The sequence below is a fragment of the Talpa occidentalis genome, unplaced genomic scaffold (assembly GCF_014898055.3).
Source record: "Talpa occidentalis isolate TD23 unplaced genomic scaffold, MPIMG_talOcc4v2.1, whole genome shotgun sequence".
Classification (NCBI taxonomy): domain Eukaryota; kingdom Metazoa; phylum Chordata; class Mammalia; order Eulipotyphla; family Talpidae; genus Talpa; species Talpa occidentalis.
The window spans coordinates 132,618,158-132,630,237 of record NW_026555331.1 but is presented as its reverse complement, the minus strand read 5'-3'; the positions used below and the strand labels follow the sequence as shown (position 1 = coordinate 132,630,237).

Here is a 12,080-nt window from a genome sequence, read left to right as displayed (position 1 = left end):
AAACATAGGACATCCTATAGAAATTGGTAAAAGAGAAAGGATCCTTGCAATGCATTTAAAATAAATGTTCAGGGCCTCCCCTGGTGGTGCAGCAGTTGAGCGCTGGGCTGTGAAGCTGCCCACAGCCTCTGCAGCGCCGGTTCGATCCCCGGCCACCGGTAAGGGTCCCACATAGAGCCACAGACCTCTCCTGCCATGCCCGCTACACCCCTCAGCAGTGTATTTCATCAGTCTGCCTATTCTGTTCCCCACCCCGCTCTGGCTCTAGTGAATTCTCTCACCCTCCTGTACACAGTGCAAATAAATAAATAAATAAATAAATAAATAAATCGTATAAATAAATAAAGTATAAATAAATAAATAAATCTTTAAAAAAAATAAATGTCCAATGATGTTTAGCAACACAGCAACAAAAAGATGACAGAATTTGCTGTAGGAAACTATACAACCACTTACTAATAATGCATCATTTTTTTCATGAAAGACTTCCCCCCCCAGCATATTCTGTTCAAAGTACTGAGACAGGCACAGTAAAACAGGCTATGTTGGTTGTGAGATATGATTCAAGAGGAGACTGTGAACTCAACCATCACACTTTAAATAAGCTGGAGTTCAGGGAAACATAATGTACTTTTAAGAGAACTATTTTCCCAGGCAGAAAAGGAATATAAATACCTATACTTTCAAGCTCAGGACCGGTTAAATGAATAATTGTTCAAGATGGTAGTCACAGAAGATGTACTCTTACTTAATAGGATTTTTTAAAGTGGTATTGCATTATAACATTATACAAACTTCAGGTATTCTTCCATGAAAATCTACATGTGTAGGGCCTCCCCTGGTGGCGCATGCGGTTGAACGCCGGGCTGTGAAGCTTTCCGCAGCCTCTGCAGTGCTGGTTCGATCCTGGCCGGCTGGCGAGGGTCCCACATGTCGGGGCAGACCTCTCCTGTCTCGCCACTGCTCCCCTCAGCAGTGTATTTCATCAGTCTGCCTGTTCTGTTCCCTGCTCTGTCTTTAGTGAATCCGCTGTGAATCCTCTCACCCTCCCGTGCATCTGGTCTTTACCCCGGTTCTTGTATAAAATAAATAAATAAATCTTTTTTTAAAAAAAGGAAAATCTACATGTGTATATATTACATTCAGTTTACCACTGAAAGTCCACCTCCATCCTTCACCATACAATTGCCCCTTTTGTCCTTATTTGTTCACCTCCCTTTCACCTTCCTTTCTGATAACCACTGAGAAAAGGATATCTATTTTTAAAAATCACTGAGATTTCATTTTTTCTGCAGTTTATATTTTCTATTGGTAGTGGATGCTTTCAGTGGGGTTTACCTACTATACCATTAAAGCTCAGCCCAGATAAGACAAAACTGTAATCATCATCCTCTTATGCAAGTTTCTAACAAGTGTATATTTTTGGCTTCATCAGAAACTCTAACTCTGACTTAAGTGCTGCACCCCAGATCCCTGCCTGAAAGCTGATTTACTTCTGACATCACCTTCAACTGAATCATCAGTGTCACTGCCGACAGATACCTGGAGTTTCCTTGGCATCCTTCCCAATCCTGTTCCAACTTGTCTCAGGCCAGCTCACCTTAGATTTACGTAAAACCCAGCGTGAGGTACGGTGGTCACAGGCTGCTTAACCTATTTGGCAAGTATACATGGGACAGCTGTTTGAAGCTTTGGTTGCTTTAATGGATTTCTTTAAACCACAGAATTTTATTGCCCTCTTGAGGCATGATCATAACTCATAACATACACAAGAACAGCCTAGACTCTAAAAGATAATCCCACCTGTTCTGAGGCATCATCAAGTTATTTCTCTAATCTTATATGATACCATAAAAGTAGGAAGATTAATTGTGAAGATCCTGGTAGGACTAGTTTATATCCACATAAAAACAAGAGCAAGGTGGAAAAGCTTATCTATCATGTTCACAGCCTCTACACCATGTTACCTGGGAGCTGAAAAAATGAGATCTTCCCATTCAATCACTTCATTTTAAAGTGAGAAAATAGAAGACTTTAAAGTGACTTTCCTGATGGTCACCCCGGGTCTGGCACACACCAGTGCTCAAAAAACATTTATTCGCATCTTGCTCCTAGTTCTCACTCAAGTCACTTTCCTCTACACTATGGGTCAGTCTCCCAAGAGAACTGAGTAGCATGTATTTTTATAGGAGTAGGAGAATACAAATTAGATATTATTAAATTAGGTGAGTTTTATTTATAATAAATTAGGGCTTCACCATACATTTTTATTTTTTTAGCTGTAATGTTTTGCCACAATTTTTTTTTTTATTTGTGAAAAGTTAAACTATCTAAGTGACCATTTTAGCAACAAATATGTATATCTTTAAAGGTATATATTGTTCAAAAATAAACCTGGTAACCAGAACTCTTATTTTTCCCATCATATTATTATAGGATATTAAGATGATTCATAAGCTTTGAATAATGAATATCAAAACCTGCCTTGTGATCCAGAAAAGTCTGTAAACTCTCCAGAACAGTATATTTATAAGACTACTTGATTAATACTGAACAGAGTGAAGAAATTGAAAATCTAGATAATATTTGAAGTATATACTCTACAAGTTTTCTTGATTGCACCTTGGTAAAAAATCCATAAATTTTAAGAAAGTAAATTTAAAATTGGCTCCAAAGCTCTCAATTGTTATAAGGAAAATTTGATTCAAGGACTTTCCATTATATCAATAATCTGGCATAAAGAGAATCTCTGTGATAGAATAAGACCCCCCAAAATCAATGAATAAAAGGGATAATGAGGCTTTTCCACTGAGCAATTTCTAAGTTAAAGCCTTAGCACTCCAGACCCCTCAAAATGAGTTTGCAGGTCTCTGTCCTTAAACACACACATACACATCACATTTCATGTTTAAAAATAGAAAATAAAAAATGCCCTTTGTAGGCAAGATAGCTATTACCTCATTCATAAATCTCTTAACTTCTGAAACGGTACTTAAATTATAGATGCAGTCTAAGGATACCAAATGTGATAAAATGATGATTTATTCAAAGCTGAGCTGTGCCTAACTATTAATTATGTGGTTGTAACACTTCACTTGGAACTCACCATTATCACAGTGTATTTCTTTGGTGTCACTCAGAAATTTTGGAACCGCGGCTAAAAAACAAGAAACATAAATTTAAAATGACAACTATTAACCAAAATAGAAAGAATACAAATTCATTAACCTCAACCAGGATGATTTAATCAAACACATATGTAGTTAACTTTTATTACTTCAGTAAACACTTTGATGTTCAGTGGAAAACTACACAAAACAAAATAAATTAACTAAATTTCATTAGAAGAACGATTATTTCAAATTAAAAAATTAAGGGAGAAAAATATACAGTGTAAATGCCATCTATTGCTAAAAGGAGCTCTATGGTGATTCCTTTTAATTCTGGGATCTTCTGGCCTAAATTGCATAATCGCAGAAATTGCACCAAGTTGGCTCAACTGATATTTACTCAAAGCTTCTGAATTCAGTCAAACATCTGTTTTTTTTTTTTTTTTTATAGAGGCATGTTTTCTTTCTTTCTTTCTTTATTTGTTTGTTTTTCGTTTATACATGCACTGGGTACAGTCAGAAGCGCGGGAGGGTGAGAGAATTCACCAGAGCCAGAGCGGGGAGCAGAGCAGGCAGAAGGACCGAAGTACACTGCTGAGGGGAGCAGCGGGCGGCAGGAGAGGTCTGCGCGCCATGTGGGACCCTCCTCTAGTGGCCGGGGAGCAGCCGGGGATCGAACCGGCGCCACAGAGGCTGCGGGCAGCTTCGCAACCCAGCGCTCAACCGCTGCGCCACCGGGGAGGCCCAGTCAAACATCTGTTAAAACACCCCTCAATAAATATTTATGGAACACAAAAAAGAATAAAAACACTCAAAAAGCTTAAGTTTAAAATATTTTAAAAAGGAAAAAATGGTGAGAAAAAGACAATCAGAACAGCGGTTTATCAACAGTTATTCTGTGCCTACTGACCAAATTCCATTATATTTGATTCTATTGAATTAGTGGTTCTTAGATTTCAGGGAGACTCGGAATCAGCTGAAAGGCTTGTTAAACATATTGAGTCTTTTACCCAGAGATTCTGATTCAGTAGATCTGAATTTTCCAGACTCCTCAGGGGATCACTACTGTTACTGCTGATAGGGGGGTGGGGGAAGAGGTTGTATGTATAAATTGAGAACCACTGCAATGAAATAAAAACTGATGTGTAATAGAAAACTTTTTTTTAAGTATACATATGACTTTTAGAAGGAAAAATTATATTTCTCTTAATACGAGAAATTAATTTTCTTCTTAAAATGAGAAATAGCTTCTTTTTTATGACAAAAAGCTGACATATAATTTTTGGAAAGGAAAAAATTAGAAAATAGAAATAAGGCTTAAAGAGAAAATAAAAATGGTCATTAAATTTCCTTGTGGTTCATGTTGCTCAGAGCCAATTGTTTCATTAAATAGTATGTCAAAAATATTCTTTCAGAATATTAGGGTGGCTTTATAGTATTTTGTTGGCTGATGACAACTTATTTATCTAAATAAATTATTTATTTCTATTTATTCATACCACTTAATTTATATAACCAACCACTATTAGGCATTTTCTATTTTTTCTCTTATTTAATCTTTCATGTAATTAAATTTTTCTATATATTCTTATTTTTTTCCTTACAATAGGTATCTAGAAGCAGAATTTCTAATATGGAAGAATAACATTTAGAGCTTTTCTTGTGTGTAGTAAATAGTCCCTGAGAAAGTTTCATCTAATTTGTCCATACACCCAGCAGCAAGAGAATGCTTAGCTGCCTACACTCTCCCTATTCTCTCTTTTTTTTTAAGATTTTATTTATTTATACAAGAACCAGGGTACAGGCCAGATGCCTGGGAGGGTGAGAGGATTCACCAGAGACAGAGCAGGGAACAGAACAGGAAGACTGACAAAATACTCTGCTGAGGGGAGCAACAGGCGAGACAGGAAAGGTCTGCCTCGCCACGTGGGATTCTCTCCCGCTGGCCAGGAACGAACCCACACTGCAGAGGATGGGGACAGTTTCACAGCATGGCACTCAACTGCCTGCACCACCAGGGCAGTCCCTCTTCCTATTCTCTTAAGAGGAAAAAATCTTTCCAAACTTGAAGGAAGATAATGTTTCTTAGTTTAATCAATTTTGATTGCTAATGAAGCTAAACATTTTGTGCTTTTCAAAATATTTATTTCATGCTGAAATAAGCAGAAGTATTTCCTTTTACCTTTTTTATTTCCCATTGCATCTGATGGCACTTGTGGTTTCTCAATGTTTGCATTCTCTGTGAAAGAATTCCTGCAAAGGGAATGCCAAACACTCTGGATAATGAATTGGACAAAATTCATGCAAAGTACATCAAACACACTATCTTTGTGTGGGGTGGGAGCACAGTTATTTGATGAACACAGAGAAACACTGGAGTTCATTCCTCAAAACTGGTAGTTTTGTCTCAATCGAGGTAGGTGGATATCTCATCAACTTTAATCAAAAAAGAAACACATTTGAAGAAAACCAGGGCAAACAGTACAGTCCCTCTTCCATCCAAGATCAAGCAGTTTCTGATAGCCCGTGTCCAACACAAGTGATTCAGAAACACATTCTTACTGGAATCTGATTGGCCAAAGTTACAGTCATTAAACGAGAAGTCTTAGAAATTCTGAGCCACAGACTGACAAGAATGTGTGTGTGTGTGTGTATAATGCAAGAAATATGAGTACACCATGCAAAAAATGACCTTTGTCTTACCAAGACTTCTATCCTTAAACTCTGATTAACTAAATAAATGGTAAGGGTCCATTATAGCTTGATGTTTGCCATATTTTTCTGCTGTATAACTAAATTTTCCACCAGATTGCCCTTAAATTCCTCAATTTTGAGACCAAGATAATCTAAATTACAGACAGAATACTTTTTGGTCACGATGAGAGAATACTGGGCAGGCTGTGACAGGACTTTCTTATGTTGTGTTGTGAATATCCCAGCAAAATGGAGATAACAATGTTGGCTTTACTTCACAGGAATGCCATGAGAATTAAATCCAATGGTCTGTGTTAAATTACATTTTACAAATATTTTTTTGTCCCAGTTAAGTGCTGGGCACTGTAGTAGAGATGAATAAAGCATATTCAGTTCCTTCAAAATATAAACATCAGATAGGAATTAAGACGAACCAAGGGAAAAAAATGAAAAAAAAATCAAGGAATTTAAAATGTTGTCAATGTAGGGAGGTGTGATAATTTTACTGCAGTCTATTTTTGAGAGACAATTTCCCCTTTGATATATGACAAAGTAATTAGGATATAATTTAAAATAGTTCCCTCTTCCCAAGTGATGAAAAAAACAGATAACGCAAGCACAAGCTAAGATTTGTTTATTTGAAATTTGGTTAGCTACAAGGCCAAATTTTTTTTAAAAAATCTCTGAATTCAATATGAAGCAAAAACAAGTAAAACTCATAAAAGCTCAATGCTAAATTACACATAAATTGAATTTGAAATTACACATAAATTTGAATTTGCTACTATCAACTGAATTAGATATTTTGCATGTTAGGTATCCGACAGAGGTGATTTTGTTGTGATAAATTATTTTTGTAAATAAATTATTTTATTTAAAAATGTGGATTTTCAAGGAAGGCACATGATTATCACAAAAAGTACACTGATAACTTCAATTAAAGTGAAAATTAGCAAAAAATTCACAAACATTGATTTTAAGATTTTCACTGTTTAGGTTTTAACAAATTCTCTTGGGACCTCTGGATTCTGAACATCAGTACACAGACACAACTGTCTTATTGTGTAACTTGTTTTCTTGACTTAATCTATCCCTGCCTTGTATCTAGAATATAAGCAGATGATCTTTATTTTAAAGGAAGGATGATGCATTACATCCCATGGGTATTATAAGTATGTAAAACTGGGATTTTCCCTAGGAAAAAATGAGAGGTGATCATTGTGAAGATAAGGGCAATGGTGAATGACTGTCCCTGACCTCCCTGTCTGTGTGACATACTGGAATGAGACTGAACCATGGGTGAAAGGTCAGTGTCCCAGTATTTCTATTAGTTGTGTGGCTTGACTAAATGAATCCTATTCTCAGCACCTCCTTACCTTATCTGGAAATTGTGTATATGCATGAATCGTAATGAAATATGTATATATATTTCATATATAAATAAATTTCAATATATACAAATATATATATATATAGTCACAGGTAAACTTGAAGATAATTAGAATTGAGTATTCATTTTTGAAATGTTCTAAAAGCAATGCATCTAATTGCTTCTTGATACAAAACAAAGTTTACTTGTATCAGTGTTTACTTAGATAAGTCCCTCAAACTTGTCTTGCTTTTCTAACAAAAGGAAAAAAAATACTTCCACTAGTGATGCTAAATTCACCTTCAGGTGGTATAGAAACAGGACAAACAAATCACCTGTCTGAGCTGATACATTCCAGACACCATGCCATGCATGGTGTCCCCCTAAAATATTGCTCAGTAAGCAATAGAATCCAGATTTTACAGATGTGAAAACTGAGCCTCCAAGGGATCACAGCTTTACCTGTTGTAATTAATAGACTTCCAAGATGGGATGTTTGAATCCAAGCTGGTTAAAATGTCCTGACCCTTTCTAACTATGCAGTCAATACTGACCGTTAGTAACTTTCACTATTGGAAGAGACTCAGTCTGGGTTAGGATTAAAGTCAATATCTGAATTTAAGATGTCAATTGCTTAACTTTCTCATGTAGAGGGAATATAAGAAAATCTTAGGAAATAAACTTTCCAAAACTGCTTGCACATACCAAGGGAACTTAAGCCTAGATTTAAATAGATTCCTTGGTAAATCAGTTTGTACTTCTTCTATTGATAATGGCAGACATTCTAGGGTTATCTGAGTAAGTGCAAACAAAGGGGTATTCATTCATATTATTTAAAACTTGATTTTCAGGGGCCTCTCTGGTGGCGCAGGGGGTTGAGACACAGCCTATGAAGCTGTCCACAGCCGCTGCAGTATGAGTTCAATCCCCAGCCAGGGAGCTCCCCACATGGCACAGCAGACTTCTCCTGTCTCACCTGCTGCTCCCCTCAGCAATGTATTTCAGTACATCTGCCTGTTCTGTTCCCCACTCTGTCTCTGGTGAATCCTCTCACCACCTCCCACCCCCACATCTCTGGCCTGTACCCCAGGTCTTGTATGCATAAATACATAAATCTTAAAAACCAAACAAACTTGATTTTCCAAACAAAGTCTTTTGTCAAGTATACTACTTCCAAGTATTAAGAAAAGTTAGATATTCCCTTCATTCCACTGTATAAAAGAGAAGCAGGCAAAACCTTAGGTGTTGCCCCTTTTCACCAAACTGAGAGGTGTTCACATGTTCACCTGGCAGAGGCTCCCTCTTCATCCCTCATTGTTTCTTCTCTTTAGAATAGAAATGAAAATGGGAGGCCAACACCCTTTCTCCCAACCACAAGTTTCAGAGATTCTATCTTCTTAACAAAAAATACCAACAGAGTTACATACACACCTGCATGCATGCACATACATACATAGTTCTCTTGTGGCAGAGATAGAACATATTTATAAAATTGGGTAGGTTTTTCCCAAAAGTCACCCCTGAAAAACTAAACAAATACATAGACCACAAGGAATCTATTCTGACGATGGACAAAACCAGTTTCACCTAATATCTTTGTGTTTCAAGGATATATATCCCTTAGTAGGAGATTAGAATTGAAGTGAGATTGAAACTTTATCGTAAACATGATTTTTAGTGGCATCAAGTCCTGTTGGTTTGAATCACTGTTGATTTCTGTTTTTGTTACAGTGTTTGAAGACCACTAGAATCATTATGGTTTTAATGTTTTAAAGAATCTTAGTTTCCAGAGCATGAATTTTTGGACACACTTCTTTTTGTTGCTTTCTTTTAATGTAGGCAAAGTCTTTTGAAATCAATCTTTAGACTAGAGACTTTTGGGATTGCACAATTCAAATTTGTGGCTCTCTTACCATTCCAGTGGATGTAGCTGTGCTTTTTTATTCAGGAGCTGAAATCGTTCAAATACATTTAAAAGAGACCAGTACTGGGTTAGGACCGAAGCAGGTTTTCCCGTAGGATTTGCCATGTCATAGAATTCACGCATCAAAGATTGAATCCCAGGAGCAGTGGATGGGAAGAGCTGAGGATTTTTCAGACAGAATATCAGATTAACTTATGGAAAACAAATTAAAATGTGGTATTACTAGGAAAATCTTTAACTTATTCAGAGATTTTTAAAATCAGATATTTATTAAAAATCCATTAGCGCTACCATAATTTAATTTTCTGTGCAGCTGTCAAAGTAAATGCATCTTTTTACAAGCAACTAATTTTATTGGTCATATTCCCAAATGGGGTGAGTTTTCTTTTTGCTTTTTAGTGAATGGAAAAGTTTTTTCCTTCCTTTTGATAACCGAAAATAGTTGCCTAACAGAATGAAGCAGGAAAAGGATGAGGAGAAATCCCCTGGGGTTACAAGTGAATATGTCAGAGTGAGGGATATTAATTCTGCCAGAAAAATTGATATAGTTATCCTCTCTCTACTCTGAAAGTCAGCAAATTGGGGTTTGCCCTTTCTCCTGCAAAATAAATCTTCAGTTCTCCCTCACATTGTGCCAAGAGATGTTCTCACAATTACACTATCTTAATTTATGAATTCCTGAAGGATAAGACCAGGTCTCTTTGATTATCTTTTATAGTATTGAGTTAAACTGTCCTACGTGTAATACTTATTCTATACTCTATTTAAATTCATTAAAATATTCCATAAATTAAATTACCTTTGGGGTGACAAGCTTACTTTGAATCCTCTAAAATATGGAGTTAAATTATAAAAATAAGTGTCTGACACTCATTAGTTATTTCAATAAGTTGGCTTATAACTCAATCAAGTAGTATATGAATATACAGATTTTTATAAAGTAAAAAAATAAATGTTTGGCACAGGTTAATAATAAATTATTAATGGAATTTTAAAACTGCCATTTGAAAGTGTTTTATATGAAAACATCTTAGGTAAAAAAATATGAATCTGTTATAGTTTATTTATATAAGTGGCAAAGTGGCAGAAGTAGACATAAAGCAAGTACTGAGCAAATACACACTTATTATGTGTGTGTGTATTCCTTTGATAATGACCAGTACATTAACAGATCCCAAGAAAATACAGAGAAGAAAAGAAATGTCACTTTTAAGGCTAAAATCTGTTATAATTGTTCAAAATTTCTTTTTTGAAGTTTGCTATAGAATTATAACACATTAAGATTCAATTAGCATTCTAACATATTGTTTAACAATATTGATTTTAACAAACAAAAGATCATAATAAATAGAAAGAAATTTTGGTTACAGGTAACTGTCCCAAAGGTAAAAGCAAAGCTTATTCATTTTCTTGACATTTTCCCCTGAAGAACTGTCAAATCCCACTAATCTCATTGTCTTTTACCCCTTAATAGTCACATATTTACAAACTGCCAAAGAATATGCATTCTGTACAACTTCATATTTAGATCTCTAAAAAGAAAGAAGCTTATAAAGACTTCCATTTCCTAAAGAAATATCTTCACTCAATTTGAAGTCAAAATCTAATAGCTTATGGCTGATCTCCTATAATCTCAGTAATCAAGAGGAATCAAATGTCACTTGTTTTACCAGCTGGAATTGTCCCAGGCTCCCAAGTTCCTTTATGAAAGTCATAATTGAGTTAATCTCCTCTAAAGACAGGCATTGATTTGGTTCCTTTTGATAATTTTCACCCTATAATAAGAGGAGAAAAAAATTCTTAAATAGTTGCTACAAAGCCAGATTGTTTAGTCTAATTGCTTTTCACTCATAAACCAATCAAAATTTGAATGCCTTAAAAAGTGGAGCTCTTTAATGCTAAATAATACATAGTAACTTTCATTTGTTAGAACCATGTTTGAATATAGAGAACCTTATGTATGGCATAGCTCCACAGTTTTGAGTAGTAAGGTTGGTGAGATAAGTCCAGGAAGGTAAGAATATGTGTGGTAGTGTGGGAATTCAAGAAGAGTCCTCTTTAACTTTAGATTATTAGAGATTGGAGAAGCAAATTTACATGCAAACCTCATTTTGGAATTTCACAGAAATATTATGGAATTTCACAGAAATAAAAAGTAGATACCCCCCAGTTCCCCTACATTGACTTTTTCAAATGCATCCCTGTTTGCAAAAGATGCATTCATTACTGTTCTTTTCTGGGTTGAGTGATTCTAATGTTTTTCCAATTTTTTTAATTTTAATTTCAGTAACATTTGGATACTACCAACAGGTATTATCACCACCAAATTGCCCTTAGTCTACCACTGCAGTCCATCATGAGACTGCTTTTATTGACAACCACTCTCGAACGAAACAAATCATAAGGAGCAACAGTCTATACGGTCATTTTACATCTTCCCCATTTCTCCATAAAACATCAATATTCTTCCAAATTTTCCAATTACAGATTTCAAAACAGAGATACAAAGAGAAAAATACATACTACTGTACTTAGCAATCTATACAGATTTTTTTGATGCATCAAGAAAAATTGTACTGACATGCCATAAAAATTAACTAATGTTACTCAAACAATAACTTCCAATCAATAGCATCTAAGCAAAAAAGTTAACCAGATGTCTATGCTTAAAAAAATTAGTATTACTCCTGTTTTCCAATGCAATCTAGAACACACATTATTACTCTAGAGTGCCTCTAAAAAGTTCTAGCATTCTATTTCAGACAATTATTCATAATATCCATAAACTTGCCATAGAGCTTAGAAACTGTTTTCTTTTATTTCAACCCATAACTGCATCATAATCATTCATTCACATATTTAGTCTCAGGTTAGAAAAATATTAACAAGTATAACACAACTAGTGCAAATTAATTTCAAATGAAATTATCAAGTTACTTCACTGCACAATAAAGTGGCACCATGTAAAGAATATCCTGAAAAA

The 12,080-nt window shown here is 35.3% G+C and overlaps 1 protein-coding gene across 2 annotated transcripts in view; it reads right to left on the bottom strand.

Moving 5' to 3' along the window:
* The window catches only part of CPED1 (cadherin like and PC-esterase domain containing 1), a 255,853-nt gene that overhangs the window by 121,559 nt on the left and 122,214 nt on the right, over positions 1-12,080 (bottom strand). For both annotated transcript variants that reach the window (XM_054692593.1, XM_037512247.2), the window contains 4 exons: positions 10,768-10,872; positions 9,087-9,256; positions 5,293-5,363; positions 3,107-3,157 (listed from right to left, as the gene is read on the bottom strand). In XM_054692593.1, coding sequence (XP_054548568.1) covers positions 3,107-3,157; positions 5,293-5,363; positions 9,087-9,256; positions 10,768-10,872 — 397 coding nt within the window. The remainder of the gene's footprint in view (positions 1-3,106; positions 3,158-5,292; positions 5,364-9,086; positions 9,257-10,767; positions 10,873-12,080) is intronic.